Source organism: Mobula birostris, chromosome 6 (genome assembly GCF_030028105.1).
Source record: "Mobula birostris isolate sMobBir1 chromosome 6, sMobBir1.hap1, whole genome shotgun sequence".
Taxonomy (NCBI): domain Eukaryota; kingdom Metazoa; phylum Chordata; class Chondrichthyes; order Myliobatiformes; family Myliobatidae; genus Mobula; species Mobula birostris.
In genome coordinates, this window is record NC_092375.1 from 139751200 (window position 1) to 139777891 (window position 26692).

The following is a 26692-nucleotide window of genomic DNA, read 5'->3' on the forward strand; positions in this document are numbered from 1 at the left end:
ATATCACTGTGTGTTTCGATGCACATGTGATCAATAAATCTAAACCTGAGGACTTTGAGGGTCGAAGAGCCTGTATTGATAACAAACCCATCATCAGCCCATAAATGGGTCAAGAGGTGGCTGAGAGGCAAGCGGATGGGAAACTTGTGAAGAGATTGTTGTGTCAAATACCTATACAACGCTCGTCTGTGAAATCAAAGCTCTCAGTCATGTTTGAAACACTCCTCCTCCACTTAAAGTAGAAAGTGGGCAAAGGAGCAGCATTAAATTTCCCTTGATGACTCATCACTCATTTCTTCTGTGAGCTCAAACATCATCACATGAAGTTGATCCGCACCACTTCCAGCTTCTTGTTGGAATTTCTCATCTCCCAAGATGACAAGTTAGATGTACCGATTTTAGCCAGCAGGTAGAGGTGGGGGAAGCCCGAATTGAGTTTCCATGCTTCCTGTACCAGAAAGAATGTCCATTTTCCTCCGCAATGCTGAGGCTACCTCTTCCTCCAGTACTAGGGAAGATCTGAGTCATGAGGACAACTCAGTAATGCCCACGTGCACCCTCAGAACTATGCCCCTGTCCTAGTACACAGCTCTTCCGTTGCTGGTCTCTGCAATATAATTTGAGTGGAGATGGGGGATGGGTGTTTTGTGATTTGAATTAATTAAGGAAATCGTCCTAGTTAGAGGAGGAGCTAGGGGCAGAGAAAGAAAGCAAATAGTTTAAATTAGCACCTTATCAGCTGGAGTTCACCTGGTATCTGCCTTGGCCCTGTAGAACACAGAGCACAGGGACAGGGCCTTCAATACACCAACTATGATGTCAATCTAATGAATCCCTTTTGCCTGCACGTGGTCCATATCCCGATGTTCTCTGCTTTTTCATGTCTAAATATCTCTTAAATGTTGTAATTGTATCTGCTTCTACCGCCTTCCCTGCAGCACATTCCATGCACCTACCACACTCTGTGTAAAAGAAAATTTGCCTCATAAATCTCATTTAACCACTCCCCCCCCCCATCCAACAGCCACGCCCTGTAGTATTTGAAAGTTCCACCCTTGGTGGGGGCGGGGGGGGGGAGAATGCTGTCTGTCTACCTTATCCACTTCTACAAACTTCTGTCAGGCTGCCCCTCAACCTTCAGCTCTCCACATTTGTCCAGCCTCTCCTTATAACTAATGCACTCTAATCCAGCCAACATCCTGGTGTACCTATATTTGAAGGCTGTAGAACCAAACTTCATCATAGAGATGTTTGCAAAGGTCCAGGCAGCTACATTATGTACAGTGCTGCACTGGTGTTCAGATGAGGCTGCAGTTCCACTCTTGTTAATGATCACAAGCCTGTATAAGATATGGTGAATTACTCCTGGTGTCCTGGTCAATATTCATTCCTCAATAAATTCTCTAAAAACAAATTGCCCTGCTGAAAGATTTCGGACTGAAATGTCGACTGTACTTTTTCCATAGATGCTGCCAGGCCTGCTGAGATCCTCCAGCATTTTGTGTGTGTTGCTCAGATTCCCAGCATCTGCAGATTTTCTCTTGTTTGTGATTTGAGTACTACTCTGCGAAGTCTCTTCCAGGGATGCCTACCCTGGAGTAGTTTAAATCTTCCCTTCGGGAGTTCAGTGAACCTCTCTCTCAATGCTACCCTGCTGTGATCCCTGAGTCCTGCTGAAGGGTCTCGACCCAAAACGTCGACTGTACTTTTTTTCGTAGATGCTGCCTGGCCTGCTGAGTTCCTCCAGCATTTTGTGTGTGTTGCTCAGGTTTCCAGCATCTGCAGATATTCTCTTGTTTGTGACTAAAAATAAATCATCTGGTTGTAATTAGATTGCTGCTTGTGGGAGTTCATTGGATGTTATGTCTTGTTACATAACAGACCATGACAACTCTTCAAAAAGTAAATTGGCTATAAATTTCCTTTGGCATACCCCAGTGGTTGTAAAAGTCACTCGATCAGATTCCCGAAACATGCTGTTCTGAGCTCTGTCTTGGAAGTAGATTTCCTGGTGGAGAGAGGAAACAATTCAAGGATGTACGTGAAGTCTCCTTAAAGATATACTGACCACTGGGATTCTCGAAGTGGAGGAGAAGAATTCAGAATGGGTTATACTGTGAAGTCCACACACAAACACAGTACATATGACAGAGCGATGGGCTGTCTCACAAACTTGTTCTACCTAAAGAAGAATCAGCTGTTCCCACACTGGTCTTATCAGTGACCTGGGAACCCATAGGACTAAAGTGGAAGCATTGTTGCTTAAGAAGAATAGCTATGTGCTTATGAATGTCCAGATGAAGTGTGTTGGTCTGAGGCGTTGCCTGCTTATTCCTCTCTGTAGGTGGTGCCTGACCTGCTGAGCTCCTCCAGCGTTTTGAAATTGTATTTATTTAAAGGTACAGCTTGGTAACAGGCCCATCCAGCCCAATGAACCCACACCACCCAACGACACCTTCTTAACCTACAAAACTCTGTATGTTTTTGGAACGTAAGAGGAAACTGAAGCACCCGCGTGAAAACCACGAGGCCCCAGGGAGAACATGCAAAGTCCTTTCAGACAGCCATGGGAATTGAACCTGGGTTGCGGGCACTGTAATAGCCTTGCGATGACTGCCACGCTGCCATGCTGCCCTTCTGTATGCTTTGCTCTGGATTTCCAGCACCTGCAGAATCTCTTGGGTTTATCGATGCGTGCTTGCCTATTGCTTCATTTTACACTGGGTAAAGAGATCAGCAAAATTCAAGTGAGGTCTTTAAACACTGTGTTTCTTTATCTTCTCCAAGTGAAGACTAGTCAGAGGGATGGGTGGTCTGGCCGTTCAGAATCCAGTGCCTAGATCTGAATAACACACAGACACACCTGGGGGAACTCAGCAGCTCAGACAGCATTTATGGAGAGGAATAAAAAGTTTTAACGTTTTGTGCCAAGACCCTTCAGCAGGACTGGCCCAAAACATGGACTCTCCTTGATGCTGCCAGAGCTGCTGAGTTCCTCCTGCATTTTGTGTGTATTGCTCTGGATTTCCAGCTTCTGCGGAATCTCTTGTGCTTAAATCTGAATAATATCTGAAGGGTGTTTGCAAGAAGTATGTCTCTCTGGTGCCATCCAGTCCAGGGACTTGCCCTGCTGGCAGTTAGAGAAATTTGCCTCTGTCCTTTGTGGAACTCGTATCGGCCTTCAGTTGCTTTTGATGTGTAATGTACGCCTGCCAAGTGCAGGACCTGAGTGTTTTATGTGAGATCATCAATAGTCTGGCTCAAAAAGGTCAACTTATCTTGGCATTGATAGAAACTTTAATGGCTCCTTCCTATGCTTGAACTGTTTCAGAGCTGGGAGCACATTGTTTGGAAGCAAAAAAGGTTCCCTTGTGTGACTTGGGGCAGTATTTACATTATTTGCTGGCAATTTCTTTTCATATTGGAGCTGTGGTAGAACAAAGCAGTCATTAATTGTGAGGGCTGTTTACTAGTATTAATGGCACTGTATGGGGGAAATGTTCTTTTACAGAATGTGATATTTCAAAAAAAATCTCAAGACTGGATTAAAGTTCAAAGTAAATTTATTATCAAAGTATATATACGTCACTATATACTACCCTGAGATTTATTTTCTTCCAGGCATTTACAGTGGATACAAAAAATACAATAGAATCAATGAAAAACTATACACAAAGATGAACAAATAACCAATGTGCAAAAGAAGAGAAACTGTGCAAGTGCAAGAAAAAATAATAAATAAAATAAGAAATGAATAATGTTGACAGCGTGAGTTGTGGAGTCATTGAAAGTAGGTGCATTACCCTCTGCAATTAGCCTGGGTACAAAGAGAACCTAGCAAAAATCTAGATTCTGTTTTGCTTTTGGGGATAGAAAATTCGAGACCTTTGCACAGTCCTGCAAGGCTCTCAAGGAGTTTAGATAATCTAGGCATTATGCTTCTTAATAAGGTCATAAGTACCTTATGGTATGTTTAAGAATGTGGCTGGTGATGTGCTTGGATATCTTCTGCTTTTACATGAATGTTCACCAGTTAAGTATACCCTGTATGTGATGGGCACTCTGCTGCTCATACCAACAATGCTGGCACCAGAAAGGGGCAGCACCTGGGGACCTCTGTTAATCCATGGCCCAAACCCAGTGCACCAATGGGACTGGGCCTTTGCATTCACCCTCCTGACTCAATGATGTGGGTCTAGTTGTGCCCTTGGTTAGGGGTGCAGCAATTCCACAAGACTTTCTTGTTGGTTTACTTCCCAGCACTAAGAGTTGTCAAAAGATAATCTGAGCTGCAGAAGCTCCTATTATTGATATCAAAATTGAAATTGAGTTATTGTGCACACAATAAACCACCATTCGGAACAAATTATCTTTTAAATTAATACTACATTATACCTGTAATCTTCTTTCTTTTTCTGTCTCTCCCTGCTTCCCTTCTTCTTTCTCTTTCCACTCCCCACCACCTGTCTTACCTCTCTTCCTCCCTGTCCCTCTCCACTTGCTCCTCTTCCCCTCCCTCCTCCTTTTAATCCTTCTCTGTCTTTCCGTCTTTTCCCCCTTCCCTTCCGCATTCCATTTCCCCTCCCCATTCCATTTCCCCCTTGCCCACTCCACTCCCCCTCCCTTCTCCCTCTTCCCTCATTCTCCTCTCTCCCCCACTATCTATACAGCAGAATCATCAAAGGACGCTTTGCCACTGTGCCACCAGACTAGGGAATCTTTCTGTCGTTCAGTAGGAGAGATCGTTAACTTGAAAAAAAATTCGAACAATTTATTCTGCATTCTGTTTTTGTTTTCCCTTGCACTGCCTCAATGTACTGATGTGATGAAATGTTCTGTCTGGATGGTTGCAAAATAATTTTTTTCACTATACATGTAATAATCTATTTTGCTTCTCAGGCATGTGTCAGTGCTGTTGGATGGAGCATTGCTTTACACCTTCAGCTGACTGACCTTCAACCTGGCGGTCCTTGTTGCGGACAAACTGGAGAAGTGTTCTCTTTCTAACTTTTTTTTATGGTTTCATAGATATGTTGTAAAGATAAAAATCACACTGTCTCTAGAGGTATACCAACCCATGTCTCAGTGTAGATACTGAAGACTATCCTCTGTGTGAGAGGGGTGGCTTCTATCCTCACATGATGTTCTCATCACAGCACCAGTCATGGGAAACTTGGCCTGTTATGTGAGCGTATTTGGGCCGTTTCTCTTTTGGAGTTGCGAAAAACCTGTATCCCCTCAGCTCAAAGATGCCATCCTGGATGACAAGCCAACGTTGCTCGTTGGTTTGCTTGACTTGCATATTGTTTGGTCCACGTGCTGTGCACAGGGGCCCTATTAGCAACCAAAAAAGAGACGCTGGCAGATCTAATTTCACCCCATTTTTGTCTTTCATTTCAATGTAGTTAAAGTTGAGTGTTTATCAGGGTCATCAGCCAGCCAGGCTCGACACCCAAAACATTTTTGGTGGTGGCTGGGGTCAGTGCTGCTACTTATGCTTCTTTCTCCTGTTTCCTAGGCTCTGAATGGCTTTATTCTGGTCGTCACCGATGAAGGTTACGTCTTCTATACATCCCCCACCATCCAGGATTACCTTGGCTTCCACCAGGTGAGAAACCGTGCTGAGTGAAGGATTTAACCCCCTGTTGTTAAATTCTGGGTCAGGCAGCAATCTGGTTTTTAAAAAAAGTCAGAAATACACAGTATGTAAAGCCAGGATCAAACTCAATCTTCTCAAACCTGAGGTATGTAAGGCATCCCATAAGTCCCAACTCCCTAACCAAGCCCTTAAGCTCTCTATCCAGGTATGTGGGCTTCATGAAATTTATTTTGACAAAATTTCCACTCAATGCATTAGGGTGTTTTAATATGCTAAAGGGTCCGCATTGTTGAGTTGTAATTCTTGTGCCTTCTTGACCATCCTATTTATCTCTGGTGCTGCATTCAGCAAACTATGCACCTGCACACCTGCATCCCTGTGTTACATCATCAGGGCTTCACCACTCACTGTACAAATCCTTCCCTGGTCCAGTCTCCCAAAGTGCAACACCTCACATTTGCTGGTGAATGCAGCAGGCCAGGCAGCATCTCTAGGAAGAGGTGCAGTCGAGGTTTCGGGCCGAGACCCTTCGTCAGGACTAACTGAAAGAACAGCTAGTAAGAGATTTGAAAGGGGGAGGGGGAGAGCCAAAATGATAGGAGAAGACAGGAGGGGGAGGGATAGAGCCAAGAGCTGGACAGGTGATTGGTAAAAGGGATATGAGAGGATCATGGGAAAGGAGGCCTAGGGAGAAAGAAAGGGCGGGGGGAACCCAGAGGATGGGCAAGGGGTATAGTCAGAGGGAGAAAAAGAAGAGAGAAAAAAAGAATGTGTGTATATAAATAAATAACGGATGGGGTACGAGGGGGAGGTGGGGCATTAGCAGAAGTTAGAGAAGTCAATGTTCATGCCAACAGGTTGGAGGCTACTCAGATGGAATATAAGGTGTTGTTCCTCCAACCTGAGTGTGGCTTCATCTTTATAGTAAGGGAGGCCGCGGATAGACATGTCAGAATGAGAATGGGATGTGGAATTAAAATGTGTGGCTCCTGGGAGATCCTGCTTTCTCTGGCGGACCCAGCGTAGGTGTTCACGAAACGATCTCCCAGTCTGCGTCGGGTCTTGCCAATATATAGAAGGCCACATCGGGAGCAACGGACGCAGTATATCAGGGTGATATTGATGAGTTTTGAGGGGATGATACTGTTGAAGGCAGAGCTGTAATCAGTGAAGAGCATCCTGGTGTATATATCTCCACTGGGCAGATATTCCAGAACTTGAGGGAAAATAAAATGAATTGGCACCTCCTGTTGACCTGTTGTAATGGTAGTCCAACTGGAGTGGATCAAAGTCACTTCTCAGGCAGGGGAGTGGATATGTTTTATCACCAACCTCTCAAACCACTTCATCACAGTGGATGTAAGTGCTACTGGATGATAGTTATTGAGGCAAAATACCTTCCCAGCATCCCGGGATGATTGAAACCTGCTTGAAACAGGTGGGTAACTCATTGCAGAAGTGAGAGGTTAAAGATATCAGTAAACACGCCAGCCGTTTGATTAGCACAGGCCTTCAGTGCTCGGCCGGACACTGCCTGGGACAGATGCTTTCAGTGGGTTCACCCTTGTGAAGAATGCTGTCACATCAGTCTTAGAGACTGAAATCACCGGGTTGTCGGTGCCTGTGGGAGGTCTTGAAGGTGTCTCCACGTTCAGTCCGTCAGAGCGAGCGTAAAAGACATTGAACTCATTAAGGAGCAAAATCTTTTTGTCACATACGTGGCCTAGTTTTACTTGGTGGGAGTGATGGCATTCAAACCCTGCCTCAGCTATCAAGCATCCTTCTGTGGTTTGAGTTTTGTCCAGAATTGCAGCTTTGTGTGTGAGATGGCTTTCCAGAGGTTGTAGCTGGGCCTCTTGTGCTTTCCTTGGTTGACAGACCTGGCTGCTGGTATGCAGCATAACGAGGTAGTGCGGGGGAGCTTTGCTGCACTGTTCATGTGTGTGCGGTGTTGGATGTGACTTAAACCGTATGTAGCATGAAGTACCAGGCTGCAGGAATTGTTGCTGACCTTCCAAACTGTTTCCTCCTTGACTGGAAGGAAAAACACTTCAAGTCAGAACAATGGGAATAGTGCAGATGACACAAGTGAGGAATTGTAAAGGCATTTGGACTTGTTACATTAAATTTTTGTGTGTCCATGCTGTATAATTACCTGCAGCTAATTGGCTCAAACTGAAACACTGAGATTTTGAGTGTTTATTTACTCAATACTGCAAAATATGAAAAGGAACATTGTAAAACAGAAACATCACATTTCTAAGACCAGACAAAATGGCACAGCCTCCTATTCTGATAATTTTTGGCAGTGAACAAGCAATGATGTAGGGGCTTCCCATCCAATGCAAGTTTACGTTTAGGAAACTTGTGCCTCAGGAAACTGGGTATTTCATTCTAGAGTTCTGTGCACTGGGGGAAAAATGCCAGTGACCCAGAATGCTGGCCTGGGACTGACTCTCTGTGCTTGTGCAGATTTACTGGCCTGCTTTTCAGCCTTGGTCATAAACCCTTACCAGAGAAGTGCAGAGCCATTCTGCACCTCAGACTATTTCCTGGGATCAGCGACTCCTTGAATGAGAAAAAACGATGAGATCGACCATTCTTCATTGGAATCTCAGAATGAATCTCATTCAGCGCTTGGGATCGATTGGCAAAAACAAATTTCATTAAGGTAGGGGCAAACGGAGCCTTGGTGTTAGAGTGGTTATCATTGGAGTGGTCAAGGATAGAGGGGAGATTTTTTAGATTTTAGCTCTTTGAGGCTTCAGTGAGAGAAGGCAAAAAAAACTATAGGTAGAATACGCCCCCCCGCCCGTCACATTTTATTGTTTTTGCTTCTTTATATTTGATCAGCAGGGATGCCAAGCAGAATAGTTGAATGCTCCTCTTGCAGGATGTAGGAAGGCAGGGTCCCTGACCAGTGAGAAGTGCATCCAGCTGCAGATTCCAACACTACAAGTTGTTTTGAGCTGGAACTTAACTCTGGATCATTCAGGAGGCTGATGGGGTGGTAGATGCGACATATAGAGAGGTAGTTACACCCAAGGTGCAGGACACAGGAAACTGGGTGACTCTCAGGAAGGGGAAAGGGGTTAAGGAGCCAGTGCAGAGTACCCCTGTGGCCATCTCCCTCAACAACACGTATACCACTTTGGATACTGTTGGGGGGTGGCCGTGATAGATGACCTAGCAGAGGAAAGTGACAGTGGTCAGGTCTCTGGCACTGAGTCTGATTCTGCGACTCAGAAGGGAAGTGGGGAGGAGAGGCAAGCAGTGGTGTTAGGAGATTCGTTAGTTAGGGGAACAGAAAGGAGGTTCTGTGAACGAGATTCCCAGATGGTATGTTGCCTCCTGGGTGCCAGGGGGACATCTCAGATGGAATCCTCAGCGTTCTTAAGTGGGAGTGTGAACAGCCAGAGGGCATGGTCCATGTAGGTAGCAGTGACATGGGTAGGAAGAATGATGAAGTTCTGCAAAGTGAGTTCAGAGAGTTAGGTGCTAAGTTAAAGAGCAGAACCTCCAGGGTTGCGATCTCAGGATTATTACCTGTGCTACGAGCGAGGGAGGCCTGAAATAGAAAGATTATACAGTTTAACATGTGGCTAAGGTGATGGTGTGGCAGGGGGAGCACAAGTTTTTTGGATCTTTGTGCTCCCTTCCAGGGAAGGTGGGACCTTTACAGAAAAGATGGTTTGCACCTGAACTGGAAGGGTATTAATATCATAGCGGGAAGTTTGCTAGTGCTGCACGGCGGGGTTTAAACTAGAGTTGTAGGGAATGGAGCCAGAGTGCCAGAACATTTGCTGAAGAAGTTGTGGAAACAGATGTTGTTAAGTCCTCAGACAAAGTCAGGAATCAAATGGTTGATTGTGGTGGGACTGGCGTTCTGAGCTGCATATATTTCAATGCAAGAAGTATCATAGGGAAAGCAGATGGGCCAAGGACAATGATCAACACCTGGAATCATGTTATTTTTGCCATTAGCGAGCCTTGGTTGCAATAGGGGCAGGACTGGCAGCTGAATATTCCAGGCTTCCATTGCTTTAGATGTAACAGAATGGGAGGGATTAAAGGAGGAGGGGTGGGTGTTACTAGTCAGGGAAAATATTCAGCAGTGCTCAGTCAGGACAGACTGGAGAACCCATCTGGTGAGGCTTTATGGGTGGCACTGAAAAATGAGAAGGGTATGACCATGTTGATGGCGCTATATTATAGACCATCCAACAGTTTGAGGGATTTAGAGGGACAAATTTGCAGAAAGATTGCAGACTGTTGCAAGAAACATGAGGTTGATATAATAGGTGATTTAAACTTTCCACATATTGATTGGGACTCCCATACTATAAAGGACTAGATGGGATAGAGTTTGTTAAATGTGTTCAGGAAAATTTCCTTAATCAGGACATAGAAACCTCAACCTTCAGAAGACAGAAACCTCAAACCAAGTCTCATTGACCCTACTTAAGTGAAAGCAGTGTTGTCCTCAGGGGAGCCATGCCTCCTATTCCACCAGCAGGAATGATGAAATCCGAATGGTCCAGAGTAAGCCGATACTGACTATTCGATAACTCCAAGCTGTGTGGTGCAGGAGAGCTGCATGCCTGAGGTGTTGTTTCCCTTGAATGGCACAGTGTTTAGTTTGCTGGAAGCCCCTACCCAAACACATTCCCCACTCCCTGCTGCTGTGCTTAAGGAACATTGACAATGTTAAAGCAGCATCAGGAAATGAAACTGCTCTGCACTTTTGGATAGACTTCACTTTAATAGGAAACGTCTGCTTTTTGTGCTGTGACTGAGGTTGTATCCTGGCTTGCTAGAGAAGCAGATACTGCTTATGTTTGCTTGTCCTTGGAGGAAGCTTCCTAGCCAATATCAATAACAGTTTTTTCAACTCTTAAAAGCAGTATATTTCTTGTGTATTTCTGAGTGGGTGGTTGATACAGTAAATGCACTGTGTCCCAGAGCACTTTAATTGAATTTGAGAGAGTCCCTTTGGGATAGGAAGACAAGATTCATGCTGTCAGCCACCAGGCCAGTCCCCAGTGCATCTGAGGGCAGCAGTGATAACCAGATTACCCATAATGGAATCTGTCTCTCCACACCAGACAGTCTGTCCCAGTGGTGGCTATGGAAGTTAGCAGAGATGGAAGCTGAAGGAAGTTTCAAGGAGGGCCATTGACTACCTCACCATTGCTAAGCTCTGCTCCAAAATAGCGGCCATTGGGCTTTGGAATGAGAAAGTGATATTTTGAGCCTCAAGACCCTAATGGTGACATTGAACTGTTGGGTCATCATCTAAGTTATTTTTAATAAAAAATGAATGACTAATTTTAATCATCATCCAGTTGGTATTGAAATTGTCTACAGCCAACCTATTTTACGTTAACTCATTTGGGACACAGTAAGAATACTAAGGAAGCAGATACAATGACCATATTTAAGAGGCACTTAGATAGGTACATGGCTACAGGAATTTTAGAGGATATGGGCCAAACATGGGCAAATGGAGCTAGCTTTGCTGGGTCTTTTGGTTAGCATGGACCAGTTGGGCTGAAGGGCCTGTTTCAGTGTACTATGATAAAGACATTTGGAGTAAGTTGCAGGTAAGCAGAGAATCACATGGTTAGTTATGTCAGGCCCTCCCTTCTCACTGCATGAGCTCTTCTCTTATCACTTTGTCTTGTTCCTTTCTTGTTTTCCTCTTTTGCTCTCATTTCCTCTTCTCCTTTCTTTCACACTCCTGTTTTCTTTCACCCTCTCCCTTTCACACTCTTCCTCCAGTCCTCTTTCTCTCACACTCCTTTGGCTCTGTTTTTCTCTTGCTGCCCCCAGTTTCTTCCATTCTTTCTGACTATCCCCTCTATCTTCAGATCTCCCCACACTGCCTCCTCTCTCTCACCAACACATGGAAAGTATTGCTTCCTCTCTGCTGTACCAATGAAACCCGCTTCTAATCCTGGTCCCTCTATCTTGATAACCCCCCACCCACCCATTAACTGATTTTAAACACATCTGTGTGGAAATGCTTAATATTTCCTGAACTGAAACTTAATCTTGTCCCTGCCCCTCCTTTCATCCAGCCAGCTTTCTGAGGAGCTCCTCTTGTCATGAGTGCTCTGCGGAATAATGACAACCAAACATCTATTCTTTCTGATTCACTCTCTTTGTAGTTTTAATCTTTTTGTTTGTTTAGGCTTCAGATTTCCAGTATTTCTTGTTCTCCTTACTCTATTTTGGCTTGCTAATGCTTTGCTCCCAGGAATGTGGAGAATTTTTCTGTGCCTCTGTTCGGTTTCACAGCTGCTCTTTATTCACGGCCCTGTGCTGCCTGACCGGTGGATTGACTTAATGGGATTATTCTGTTCTTTTCCAGTCAGACCTGGTGCATCAGAGTGTGTTTGAGCTGATACACACGGATGACCGGCCCCTGTTTCGACGGCAGCTCCACTGGGCCCTAAATCCACCAGCCTGCCAAGAAACCAATTCCCACAAAGACAGTGAGTTATTTGCTGATTTCTCTGTCAAAATTTCATTTTTGTACTGGTGTTAAACATGTTGGGAACAGTGCCAAAGTGCACCTGAATAATGACATTTTCTGCATTATAACTATGACTGTGTCTCAAAGATCATACTTCATTGGCTGTAACACATGCAAAATGCTGGTGGAAATCAGCCGGTCAGGCAGCATCTTTGCGGAAGAATAAAGCTGACGTTTCAGGCTGAGATCCTTGGGCTCTTTATTCCTCTCCATAGATGCTGCTTGACCTACTGAGTTCCTCCAGCATTTTGTGTGTGTTACTCTGAATTTCCAGCAACTGTATAATCTCTCGTGTTCTTCATTTGCTGTAAAGAATTTGTGAGAAGAAAATGTCAAACTTTCCTTCACTTAAGGAAGAAAGTAAGCTTTGAAGTTACAAGAAACTGCAAGTGCTGGAATCAGGAGCAATGGTCTGCTGGAGGAACTCAGTGGTGCAGACACGGGGTTTTCGTGCGAAATGTCGACTTTCTTCGCTTCCCACGGATGCTGCAGTACCCACTGAGTTCTTCCAGCTGATTGCCTGCTGCTTCTGAATCCTGAAGTGCCGGCTTCACTTTCAGTTTGAATGCTTTGTAGGCAAGGCCAGTGACAGTCGCCCAGTTCTAAATGCCCTGAGGGAAATGACATTGAGCTGTCTGCATGACTCATGCCTTGAAGATGCTGCCACGGCACTGTTGGGTAAGGAATGTAGAAGCAAGGATGTAATGCTGAGGTTTTATTCAGTAGTAGTCAGACTGCACTTGGAGTATGGTGAACAGTTCTGGGCCCCCAATCTAAGAAAGGATGTACTGCGTTGGAGAGGGTCCAGAGGAGGTCACAAGAACGATCCCAGAAATGAAAGGTGTAACATATGAGGAGCACTTGATAACTCTGGGTCTGAACTCACTGGAGTTTAGAAGAATGAGGAGGTTTCTCATTGAAGCCTATCCAATATTGAAAGCCTAGAAAGAATGGATGTGGAGAGGATGTTTCCTTTAGTGGGGCAGTTGAGGACCAGAGAGCACAACCTCAAAATACAAGGACATCCCTCTAGAGCAGCGATGAGGAGGAATTTCTTCAGACAATGGTGAATCTACGGAATTCATTACCATGGACGGCTGTGGAAGTCAAGTCTTTGGGTATATTTAAAGCGGAAGTTGATAGCTTCTTGATTAGTAAGTATGTCAAAGGTTACGGGGAAGAAGGCAGGAGAATGGAATTGAGAGGGATCACAAATCAGCCATGTTGGAATGGTGGAAATACTCGATGGGCCAAATGACCTAATTCTGCTCCTATGTCTCATGGTCTGTGGAGTTCCAGGATCTGTCTGAGTGACAGTGAAGGATCAGTGGTATGTTTCCGAGTCAAACAAGTACGGATGGCAGAGGAGAGCTTGGAGACGGTGTGTTTCCATGCACACTGGGAGCATTACATTAGAAATAATTTCTAAAGGCAAAAGTTGATTGACATAATGAAATGAAAAATTAGGGCAAAACTCCTCAAGGAAACCCACAGATGTTAGACGTATGCACCGAAATTCAGCCTAGACAAGAGTCATGACAAACATTCAAAAGCCACAACATAAATAACAGAGGTTGGAGACTGTTGTAGTAGTTCATTTCATGACAAGTACAGAGTGCTTCAGTGGAGGAGGCAAGGAATGTTTCAGATGGTGGACAATAAGGCAGAATACTTTCTATATTTTGTGTACATGGAGTGTCCCAAAGCTATGGATAAGGCCCGAATCCTCCTATATGATATAATTTTGGCTAGTGTATTCGGGCAGGTGGGGCTCCTCAGCCTTGAATGGTGCCTGGGAGCAGGAAAGCTCGTCCGCCTAGGAGAAGGAGAACTCTGATTTTAAGGCTCTGCGGCCTTGCGGCCATACCTAAGGCTTCGGGAGTAAACCCCGAGGAAGAAATCTGGAGCCGGGGTCCCTAAGACAGTTTGATGTTGTTTACAACTTCACTCTGGCAACCTCTGCAACGACATTGGTGCCAAGCTGTATCGGAACTTGGCCTTCCCCTGGACTGCTTCAGTGATGTGGAGAGGGGGAACCCGCTGCATGGGCAACAGCCGGTTCTTCAAATCTTCCTGCCCAGATTTGTGCCCTGGAGAGGACGCAGTCCACCAGAGGCGCAAACACAAGATTCCCTGGGATCGACGGCTATCTACTCTACTACATATGAGGACAGGGAGACAGGCACCTGGTTTGATTGAGCTGGAATTGGTTTATTATTGTCTCATCGAGCATGGTAGGATGAAAAGCTTGCCTTGCATGTTGTTCAAACAGATCAATGCATTACCACACTGCATTGAGAAAGTACAAGATAAAACAGTAAAAGCTGCAGAATAAGATTTAACAGTTACAGAGAAAGTGCAGAGCAGGTAAGATCATAATGAGGTAGATTGTGAGGTCAAGAGCCTATTTTATTGTCTTAGTGAACCATTCAATTGTCTTATAACAGCAGGGTATAGCTGACCTTGCAAGGTGTACATGCTTTCAGGCTTTTGCAACTTGTACCCATCATGGCACCAAATTGCTAAACTCTACCTCCTTCCTTTACTCCAACTCTTCATTATTGAGATCTGGCCGACTTTCTTCTGCAGACTTGTAGATGGAGTTGAGCCATTAACTCTGTTTCTCTTTCCACAGATGCTGCCCGACCTGCTGAGTGTCTCCAGTGTCTGGTAATTTTACTTAGGTTTGTGAGACAGGACTTGTTTCCCATTGAGAGGCAATGTAAACTGAGGCAGCACAACTTCACTATAAGGAATTGTCCAATTAAGAGAGAACTGAAGAGGATTCCCTCCTCCAGGAGGGTTATTAATAGAGAACTGAAGAGGAATCCCTCTTCCAGGAGGGTTATTAATAGAGAACTGAAGGGGAATCCCTCCTCCAGGAGGGTTATGAACTCCCCACTTCAATTCTATAGAGGCTGAATCTGGATATATTTCGAAGCTGATCTCCATCACTTCCATCTTCACTGTTTCACATAGACTCACACTTTTCAATATTTCAGGTTCAGACTTGGCGGCTTCTTACAATGTGAAGAATAGGAGCTGGAATGGGTCTTTGAACTCAAAGTCAATTTTACCGTTACTGAGAGAAGTCATGAAATTTGTTGTTTTATGGCAGTAGTACAGTGCAGGCCACGAACTTTTAAAAGCTACAATATACAGTGCAAATTGTTAAAAAGTTACTACATAAATAGAAGGATAAATATACAGTGCAAAGGAGGAATGGTGATCATGGGTTAATTATCCATTCAGGGGTCTGATGGCAGAGGGGGAGAAGCTGTTCCTGAGTTGAGTTTGGATCTTCAGGCTCCTGTACCTCTTGAGGATGCTCCTCCGTTCAGTAAGGTCTTGCCTTCAGAATCAGAGTCAGATTGATCATCACCGACATTTGTTGTGAAATTTGTTTTGTGGCAGCAGTACAGTGCAACACATTAAAAAATTACTAAGTTACAATAAGAAATGCATAAAAATATTGCAAAGTGAGAGCAACATGGCGAGTGGGTTCATGGACTGTTCAAAAACCTGAATCTCAGTTCCATCTTTCTGGCTCTTGAGGGGAATGCTGGATCGGCTGAAGCTCGCGGAGGGTGGGAGCAGGCTCACTGTGCAAACAGGATTAGAAGTTCAGTAACAGTGGGACAATGTTAGGAGTGGAAGTCAGCCACGTTAAAGAGGAAGTAGTATTTCTTGCAACACATATCAAAGTTGCTGGTGAACGCAGCAGGCCAGGCAGCATCTCTAGGAAGAGGTACAGTCGACGTTTCAGGCCGAGACCCTTCGTCAGGACTGTCAGCTTGGGCCCAAGTCAAACACGGAAGCTGGGATGGTTCAGGTCTGGAAAAGGTGCCAGTCATATCAGTAGCCCAGGAACTGATGATATGGTGAACACTATTTGTTTGACGAGCGTTCCTGCACTGGATGTGGGCCACTCGCCCAGCGCTGCATCACAAGCATTGTGGAAAAACTAGGAATCGGAATCAGGTTTATTATCACCGGCATGTGTCGTGAAATCTGTTAACTTAGCAGCAGCAGTTCAATGCAATACATAATCTAGAAGAAAATAAAATATAATGATAAAAAATATCAGTTACAGTATACGTATATTGAATAGATTAAAAAACGTGCAAGGAACAGAAATAATATGTATTTTAAAAAAGTGAGGTCGTGTCCAAGTGATCATTGTCCATGAGTGGGATGGCTGAACTTTTCTTAAAGTGAAGCTTGTGAATTTGTGGTATCAAACTGGGAGATTTTCCAGACTATTAGATGTTATTCCTTAGTAATACTCCAGCACACTTTGAATTCACTTTTTTTTCCATGTTGTTGTAGGATAATACATTTTCTCAGTTAGATTCAAGGGAAGTGGGAATGGGGTGTTGGTATATTAGAAGGAATGTGTGAACAGGGCCTCATTGAGTGGAAAGCAGCCAGGGATTGGAACCCCAGTGAGGCAAAGAGAGACTGGAACTGGGGTCCCAGTTTGTAACCAGGAGTTCCTGTGATTTAAAGAGTTGTGGGTACCTTGGTCTCAGTGAGTTAGTGGGAATGTGGGAACTTGGTCTGAGTGTGGGACCGGGTCCTGCGTATTGCATAGAGTCCCAGAGGGATTGTGGGAGGTGGGGTCCTGGTGAGTTAGTGTGTTAATTGGGGTTCCAAGGAGGTGAAGAGAGCTTGGGAACTGGGGTCCATATGAGTTAGAGGGAGTGTGGGAACCGAGTTCAAGGGAATGCAAGAATCAACACACGTTGAGCCAGATGATCATTTCCAAACAATCGAATAGTGAATTACCAGAGTTCACTGTATTTTCACATTCAGTAAAAGAGTTGTGGGTTACTGGCAGCTATAAAAGGAAATGTAGGTTATAAGCAATTTAACTTCAGTGGTCATTCTGCAAAAAATGGAAGAAGTGTATTTATATAGCACTTTTCACAAGCCTTATAGGGTGCTCTAAAGCAGTGGTCCCCAACCACCAGGCCGCGGACTGATACCGGACTGCAAAGCATGCGCTACCGGGCCACGAGGAAACGATATGATTTGGCGATAGGAGTCAGCTGCACCTTTCCTCATTCCTTGTCATGCCCACTGTTGAGGTTGAACGCACGCGAGGTCATTACGCACGCGTCATCCATGTCAGCGCGGGAAGGAGATCAACTCCTCGAGCTTGCAAATGACGGCGGGCTGAAAAGTATGTTTCACATAACACCTCTGCCGGCATTCTGGATCAAAGTCAAGGCTAAATATCCTGAGATAGCCGCAAAAGCATTGAAAACGTTGCTTCCATTTCCAACATATCTCTGCAATGAATGCAACGAAAACTAAACTGCAGAATAGACTGGACATAAGGAACTCCCTTTGAGTATCGCTGTCTCCCATCACCCCTCGATAGGACCATCCTGTTGTAGGAAAGAAGTATTCAGCCCAACGCTCGCACTGATTCAGCGATATTAGTGTGTTACAATGATTTTATATGTTCATACAGGGAAAATATGTGCTGTGTGTTTAATATCCAAACGTTACCTAAAATGTTTTGATGCTATTGGCTTACTTATATAACGATATAGCAATTACAACACGGAAACAGGCCATCTCTGCCCTTCTAGTCCGTGCCGAACGCTACTCTCACCTAGTCCCACCAACCTGCACTCAGCCTCCATTCCTTTCCTGTCCATATACCTATCCAATTTTTCTTTAAATGATAATATCGAACCTGCCTCTACCATTTCTACTGGAAGTTCCTTCAACACTTACTTCAAGCTCCCCTGATAATTGACTTATCGCTATATTCATGCGAGGAAAATATGCGCTGTATGTTTAATATTAAATTCGTTAGATAAATCCTTTTAGAAACGAAATTGAGTGTATTAGCCACTTATCACCTATATTCTGGTCATGATTAACACCTCCCTCCCTGAACAGAATCGCCAAAAACGATTTGTAGAATGAAATCGGCACGTACACGCATGCGCACTAGTGCCCGCACAAGGCTTCATGGTCATTGTAGTCTCTCGGGGTAAACAACATATTTGACTGCTACTCTTGTCCGTTGGCACCCCCCCCCCCCCCCCGCCACCCTGGGTCGGCCGGTCTGCAAGAATATTGTCAATATGAAACTGGTCGCAGTGCATAAAAGGTTGAGCACCCCTGCTCTAAAGCATCTCACAACTGACCCCATCGCTGCTTTTAATGGGTTGTCACTGTTGTATTGTCATGAATACAGCATTCCATTAGCACTTAGGAAGCTCCCACCAGGCCAGTGGGTGAGTGACAGATAATTCTGCTGTGTATTATTCGTGGGATTAATGCTGGTCATATAAGTATTGCAGGGCATTACTGAAGAGAACTGATCCCATCTTCACTCAGGGCTTGGGACTTGGTGTTGTTGAATATTGTTGATGGGATGTCCCATGACAAAAACAGAAGATGCTGTCACAGCTAATTTTACAGTGCTAGAAGGATAGATTTTATTTCCATTGTTTGCTCTGTGTATGCTAATTATTTAGGGGAAGGCACATAAGGCTGAGGTGTGATAATTGGAGAGATTTCTTTTACCTTTGTCCTGAAGACCTACAGAAGTCCATCAGCAATTCAATCATAAATCGTAGCAGAAAGAGGAAAGGATCTAGTGATCTGTGTAACACACACCTGTTACTGGTGTGACGGGGTTATTTTATGCAAGCAAAGTGAATCCTTAGGTTCAATGGAAATTAAAATTACTTGTAGTGGAAATCTGAAATGAAAAAAAACGGAAAATGCTGGAACCACTTAGCAGGTCAGAGACTGCATGCATCTGTGGAGTGAGAGAAACAAAATTCATGTCTTGGGCTGTAAACCTTGTGAAAAAGAGAGAAAAAAAATCAGCTCTGCAACACACAAAAATGCTGGAGGAACACTGTAGGTCAGGCATCATCTACGAATAAACAGTTAAACAGTCAACATTTTGGGCCTTCATCAGGACTGGAATAGAAGGGGGAATACACCAGAATAAAAAGGTGGGGGAGGGGGAGGGAAAGGAGGATAGCTAGGAAGTAATGAGTGAAGCCTGATGGGTGGGAAAGGTAAACGGCTGGAGAGGAAGGAATCTGATGGACCATGGGAGAAAGGGAGGAGTGGGGCAGCAGGGGGAGGTGAGGAGGATGGGTAAGAAGCCAGAGTGGGAAGAAGAGAAGAGGGAAGGGGATGGAGAAAAGAAAAAAATTACCAGAAGGAGAAATGAAATGTCATGTGATCAGGTTGGAGGCTACCCGGAGCTGTGGCAGAAGATGAGGCCATGGATGGACATGTCAGAAGAGGAATACAAATAGGAATTCCCATTGGCCACCAGGAAATTCTGCTTTTCACAGTTGGAGTGGAGGTACTTGAAAAAGCAGTACCCTAACTTGCGTCACGTCTCACCAATGCAGAGGAGGCTGTAACGGCAGTACTGTATACAATAGGTGACCCCAGAAGGTTTGCAGAGGGTGCGTTGCCTCACCTGGAAGGACTGTTTGGGGCCCTGAATGAAGGTAAGGGAGGAGGTGAATGGGCAGGTGTAGCATTTCTGTCACCTGCAGGGATACGTGCCAGGAGAGAGATTAGTGGGGAGGGACGAATAGAGAAGGAATCATGGAGGGAACAATCCTTGCAGGAAGCAGAGAGTGAACAGAAATAAAGATACGTTTGATGGTAGGATCCTGTTGAAGATGGCGGAAGTTACAGAGACTGATGTGTTGGATGCAGATGTTCATGGAGTGGAAGATGAGGACAGGAGGCACTCTATCCCTGTTATGGCAGTAGGAAGATGGAGTCAGCATGCATGACCGGGAAATGGAGGAGATGTATATGATGGTAGCATCAGTGGTGGATGAAGAGAAATACCATTCTTTGTTAGCTCTGATATCTTGGAAAGGCAAGGTTCATCTTGGGAGCAGATGAGGTGGAGTTGAAGGAATTGAGCAAAGGTTCTTTCTCAGCTTCCAGCATCTGCTGAATCTCTTGTGCTGATGTTAGCTCTGTCTGCTGTAAGTGGCAGAACCTCCCAATGCTTGTCCATTTCAACTGGACTTCCCATTCCCTTCTGACATGTCTGTCCATAACCGCCTCTACAGCCATGATGAAGCCAAACTCAGTTTGAAGGGGCAACACCTGATATCTGTATGGGTAGTCTCCAACCTGAAGGGTATGAAGACTGGTTTCTCTAGCTTCTGGTAATTCCCAGGGGGAGAATTTCATATTCTGGCTTCTGCCGCCGCCTTCTCCTGTCCTGATGAGGAATCTTGAGCTGAAATGTCGACTATTTATTCCCTCCAACAGATGCTCCATGACTTGGCTGAGTTCCTCTAGCATTTTGTGTGTGCGTTGCCCTGGATTTCTAGCATCTGCAGAATCTCCTGTTTTTTTAATTTTAAAAAAGTGTTAGTTTTTAGTTGTAGAGAGATTGGGTGAGGTAAGGATCAGATCGGGGGAGGCAGGAATGTTTTTGGTTTGCTGTTGCAGGTTTGATATGGCCTCAGTAAATCCTCTGGCCAGAAGGACAAGGCAGGAAAAACACAATTCTTTTTTCCTTCAATCGTTCCTTGGTGCAACAGAAATGAACAAGAAACTGTTCAACCAAGGTTCTGCAATCACTGATATCTGGCAGAATTCCCATAGCTGGTGGAAGGTTTTCTTTTGTCTGAATAGTTTCTGTTTTTTTCACTTACCGAAGAATGGTTTAAATTATGAATTGTGCCAGTTACTAATGGTAAAATACAGCACCCAAACATTGTAATACAATCACGATTTGGTAATCCACTCAAGCAGTAATCTATTACAAATGTTCCATGTGACTCGTTAATCAGTCTTGTAAAGAAAGCAGCATTAGAGTTCGGGTTGGTTGAAGCCCATGCTGTTTAGTGTATCATCTCAAGATGTGCATCCCTTTCTTATGTCTGTGAGCATGCAACGAGTAAGGTTAGAGTGAGCTGCATAGCCCTGGCAGAAAGGAGGAGGTGGGGGAAAATGGGCACAGAATTAGAGTAAGGGAGAAAGGTGCTTCTGGTTGATTGAGGCAACTCATTCATGAATTCCTAATGAATGGCACTGGCAAGGCAAGTCCATCCCACCCTTTTTAGGTAAAGGCATGTCTTCAGTAAACAGCTTTAAATCCTCTGTCCAAAATGCCTGAATATTTCAAGCCTTTTTATTTCATAGTTGTGTATATTTTGACTTAACCATCTCTTTCTGGTTCACCATCCAGCTATTCCGGACAGCAATAACCTCTGCTCCAACGTTGTCACTTATGATCTTCTTCAACTTCCTCCTGAGAATTCCCCTTTTATGGAGAGGAATTTTATCTGCCGATTCCGATGTCTTCTGGACAATTCGTCGGGTTTCCTGGTACGTAAACCTTGAGCTCTTAACTTTCTTTTCAACGTGTAGAGGCCTCGCACAAAACTGAAGCAAGGACTTATTCATTCAAGTTGTTGAGCTATCTTCCCTGCCAGCCGTCGTCCCAGCTGAAACAACGTCAATCATACAGCACAGAAACAGGCCCTTCAGCCTACCATGTTTGTGCTAACCATCAAGTCTTCTCCTCATTGCAGTTTGCCAGCACTTGGTCCATAGCCTTGGTGACACAGGTGTCAGGTGTTCATTGAGAGGTAGGGCAGAACAGGTCCTTTACCTGCTGAGTGTGTGCTGACCAACAACCACACGTTTATACTGATCCTATATTGATTATATTTACTATTTTTATTTATTCTCATAACCCCTCCAAATCTTAATCAGCACTCCCAATCCCAGATTCTACCATTAGCACACTAGACATAATTTATAGCAACCAGTTAACGCACCAGTTCCATGTCTTTGGGATGTGGGAGGAAAGCGGGGTAGCTGGGGGAAACCCACACAGTCACAAACTCCATACAGATGACCCTCAGTCATGATGGGACCTGGGTCTCTGTGACTGTGAGGCAGCAGCTCTACTATTGGCTAATAGTAATGGCTAATTCAATGGGACATAATTTTATGGTGATTGGAGAAAAGTATAGGGGGAATATCAGAAGTAAGTTTTTTTAAACACAGTGTGGTGGAAGTGTGGAATCTCCTGCCAGGGATGGTGGTAGTGGCAGATACATTTAGGGATTTAAGAAACTGTTAGATAGGCACATGGATGATAGAGAATGGAGGGAAGGGTTGGATTGATTTTAGATTAGGTTTTAAAAGGTAGGCACAACATCATGGGCTGAAGGCCCTATACTATATTGCAGTGTTCTATGTTCTATGAAAGAGTCCAGAAAAGATTTACCAGGATGTTGCCTGAGGCTAGAGCAGATGCAGAGGACATTCATCAAGATGGAGTGTTTCAGTTATGAGAAGTGACTGGCGAGGCTAGACTGGTTTTCTTGACTCAGATCACTACCTCCTTCTGCAAATGGATCCTTGATTTCCTCACTTGCAGACCCCAGTCAGTTCAGTTTGGCAACAACATCCACAATCTCCATCAGCACAGGTGCACCACAAGGCTGTGTGCTTAGCCCCCTGCTGTACTTGCTTTACACAGCTCCATTGCCATATTCAAGTTTGCTGATGATACCACTGTCATTGGCTGAATCAGAGGTGGTGGTGCATCAGCGCGTAGGAGGGAGATTGAAAATCTGGCTGAGTTGTGCCACAAGAACCTCTCACTGACTGTCAGCAAAACCGATTATTGACTTCAGAAGAAGGAAACCAGAGGTCCATGAGTCGGTTCTCATCAGAGGATCAGAGGTGGAGAGGGTCAGCAATTTTAAACTAGAATTAAAGATGGCGTCAAAATATGACGGGGTGGCATGTTCACTTTAATTAAAGCAAGGGAAAAAAAGGAAGGGAAAAAAAATCACTTGGTGACCCAACACTGTGGATTCATCCAGGCAACTTGTTAGGAGTGACACTAATGGAAGCATTTGTTGGGTCTGTCAAACTTCCCCATTGATGGGAGGTGACCACTCACCCTATCTTCATCTGAAAGTTGTTGGAGAGAGGGAAGGGGATGGTGGCTGCTGGCCCATGTGAGGAAGAAACAGCAACAGTGAAATGTGTCATTTGCATCAAATCAAATTAGCAAGGATTGTGCCAATATAGCGTGCCCACAACTCAGCTAACATGTATGCACCTCTTTCCACTTCCACAAGGAGAAATAATTGTACTTATAATCACATCCCTGTTATCTCAAAAGTTCCAAACTACTGAATTGTTGTCACAATTGCACTGTAGTTGATATGACCACCAGTTTGCACACATCAAGCAATATGGATTTAAAGACCAATTCTTTTATTGTTGATCGAGGCACATACATTGGTGAGAAACACAGGGGTAGTTCATACAGACTCCTTCAGAATGAATGCCGCATCCATCACTTGGGAGAGCATATGCGACCTCGGACTAGCATCCAATTAGATGCCGCTGCGCACCCCCGTACAGAACTGCGGTGTCCGCTTCGGGTTTTGTAAGTCAAGCTTCTGCACCTTGACACGAAACATCAGCCTCTTGACCTGGAGACAAGGAAATGGTCAAACAAACCACACGGTGACAGGGATCAAGCTTGTCTCCTGCTTTTACAGAACATTTATTTGTATATGCGTCAGGGATCTACTAACGCCCACACTCTTCCACTGATTGTACCCTTCTTTCTATTGGTGCCTACTGAGTGACTCTGTCTGAATTGCAGACCCTGAACTTTCAAGGACGGCTGAAATTTCTGCATGGACAGAACAAGAAAGCTGAGGATGGCACTCCCATTCCTCCGCAGCTGGCTCTCTTTGCCCTGGCAACTCCCCTTCAGTCCCCCTCCATCCTGGAGGTCCGCACCAAGACCCTCATCTTCCAGACCAAGCATAAGCTCGACTTCACTCCACTGGCGTGTGACACCAAGTATGTTCTGTGGGTTGGTGGGGTGGGTGGGTGGGAAGTGGTCAATCCTAAGTTCTGTCCCTTGCCCTCACCCCTGTAGAAGAGTCAGGGTTGGTCCAGCCAGCAAATGACTGTGTGTGGGTGTGGTGGGGAGGTCTAGGTTGTTTTGCCATTGTAAATATCCCCCTGCTGGTTGGAGGACAGTAAAACTTGGTGTTTGATGGGAATGTATGAAGAATAGGTTACAGTGAAAATTACTGTAATCTGGGGTAGGATTGGTCAGTGGGTCAGCATAGACAGAATGAGGTGCTGCTGAAGGATCAGTAGAGTTCCACGCTTTGTTTTCAAAGCCCGGGCCAATCAGATGGATTAGTGCAGCCTTTCTGCTGCCACAACAAGTCACAGTCAAGGAATCCTTGGGTACTAGTGTGTTCAGAGCTGGCGACGGGCTGGATGAGGAGCCAGACCTTGCTTACCTCTGGGCTGGCCTCCCAATCACATTCTCACCTGCATTCTGTTGTTTCTACCCCATCGTTACAGGGGCAAATTTGTACTGGGTTACACGGAAATGGAGCTGCGGATGCGGGGCACCGGTTACCAGTTCATTCACGCGGCTGACATGATGTACTGCGCCGACAATCACTTGAAAAGTGAGTACAGCAGAAGGGCACTCAGCTCTGGGGAAGGACCGGAGGTGGTGGTGGGGGGGGGAGTGCGGGGGAGCTGTGGCACCAGAGTAGGACTTGAGGCACAGTGCCGGGGGGGGGGGGGGGGGATGGATGAAGTCAAACTGTTTCACTCTACTACACCTGGTGATCAGAGGAAGAAAGTAGGGAAGGAGTTTTGATTGTCATTTTGAAAAATCATTAAAGAATGGTTTGAAGATTAAAGACTAACCTCTGGCTATATATTAAAGATCAAATAGTACAATTATATTGTACCCTTCAGAAGCCTAGGAGGAGACAAAGCAATTGATGGGCATCAAAGTACATATGAAATTTAATCTTCTGTTGTGAGAGACAGTTTTCACACAGAGTTCCCGCCACGAGCGAATGTCTACTGACAGTTATTGAATAATCCATTAGGGATGACTCCTGTCCCCTCGTGATATTGCAGTGCTGTCTTTCATCTGAGGGAAGAGATCGTACTCAATTTAATATTCTCCAAGTATTAGACATAAGCATCTCCAGACAGTTATGGATACAGCCCAGTCCATCACCTTGCAAACATCAGGCTCCTGAACCAGCATGGATAACTGCACTCACCTCAACCCTGAACTGATTCCACCACCTACACACTCATGTTCCACTCTGCAACTTGTGTTCTCAGTGTTATTTTTTTATCTGCACAATTTGTCGTCTTCTGCACGTTGGTTGTTATCTTTAAATGTTTTTTTCATAAATTCCATTGTATTCCTTTATTTTCCTATAAATGCCTGCAAGAAAATGAATCTCAAGGTAGTATATGGTGACATATATGTACTTTGATAATAAATTTACTTTAAACTTTGATTTTGAAATGCTCCATTGGCTGATTGTCCTCAATGGTTCTGGCCCTGGATGTGGAGGGGGTGGCTTCTGTTTTGGAGGCATTGGAACTTCCCACTGAGGGAAGGCAGTCACAGTGTATCAACTCATTCTGACACCCTGACACGTGTGGGATGCAAATATGATTCTGTCCGAGCTCCTACAAGAGGGAGGGGTCTGGCTGGCAAAACGCAGTGCCTACGTTTCCATCACCTGCCAGTTCAACCAGTCAACTGGTCAACCATGAGTACCAGATGAGGTAGGAGTTACATCAGGCTTGGTACTGCATCCTCTGTTAAGTCCAGTCTCAAGTGTTTGCTGGAGATTTTTCATCTTCTGTGTGAATTAAGGGGCTGGGTGAGACAGAAAGTTGGTGGGTTTAGAACAGAGTGAGCCTTCGTACGTGAACGGGTGGTGACTGTGCTGGAAGACAGACCACTCATGGGGCCTCTGACTAGGCAAAGGCAGGTACAGGTAGGCAGAGCAGTGATGTGGTCCCTGTCTGGCTGACACAGGTAGGCTACCAATGGAATTCTTGTTACTAGGTAATGGGTGCAGGTAGGCAGACAACTGATGTAGGTCATAGAGGCATAGGTTGTCTGACCAGTGATATGGTACCTGTGCAGGTTGCGTAGATACAGGTAAGCATACCTACATGATCTGTAAGTAGGCAAACCAGTGTTGTGGCCTGTGCATAGGTCACAGGAACAATCAGTTGTGTTTGAGGCTGAGTTGGATCAGGTTAAAGAGTTGGCCTCCTCTATATAGTCGAGACCCATTGTAAAATGGAGGACCGCTTTGTTGAGCATCTCTGTTGCATCTGCCATAAGCAGAATTTCCCAATGGCCAACCATTTTAATTCCTATTCCTATTCCCATTCCTGTGCCGACATGTCATTCCATAACCTCCTCTTCTGCCATGATGAGGCCATTCTCAGGGTGGAGGAGCAACACCTCATATTCTGTCTAGGTAGCCTCCAACCTGATAGCATGAACATTGATTTCTCCTTCCGGGATAGAAAGGCTACGGTCTGGGTGCAGGTAGATGAGACTAGGCAGAAGACCAGGTTGGCAAGGACTAGCTGGACCAAAAGGCCAGTTTCTCCTTGCTGTAGTGCTCATGACTCTATAAGAAACAAAATGCTAGTGGAACTTGTACTAAACAAAATTTCAGTTTCCATCA

The 26692-nt window shown here is 44.9% G+C and overlaps 1 protein-coding gene across 3 annotated transcripts in view; it reads left to right on the plus strand.

Moving 5' to 3' along the window:
- The window catches only part of LOC140199414 (aryl hydrocarbon receptor-like), a 148216-nt gene that overhangs the window by 109090 nt on the left and 12434 nt on the right, over positions 1-26692 (plus strand). For all 3 annotated transcript variants that reach the window (XM_072261468.1, XM_072261469.1, XM_072261470.1), the window contains 5 exons: positions 5519-5608; positions 11973-12096; positions 21352-21491; positions 23803-24005; positions 24525-24634. In XM_072261468.1, coding sequence (XP_072117569.1) covers positions 5519-5608; positions 11973-12096; positions 21352-21491; positions 23803-24005; positions 24525-24634 — 667 coding nt within the window. The remainder of the gene's footprint in view (positions 1-5518; positions 5609-11972; positions 12097-21351; positions 21492-23802; positions 24006-24524; positions 24635-26692) is intronic.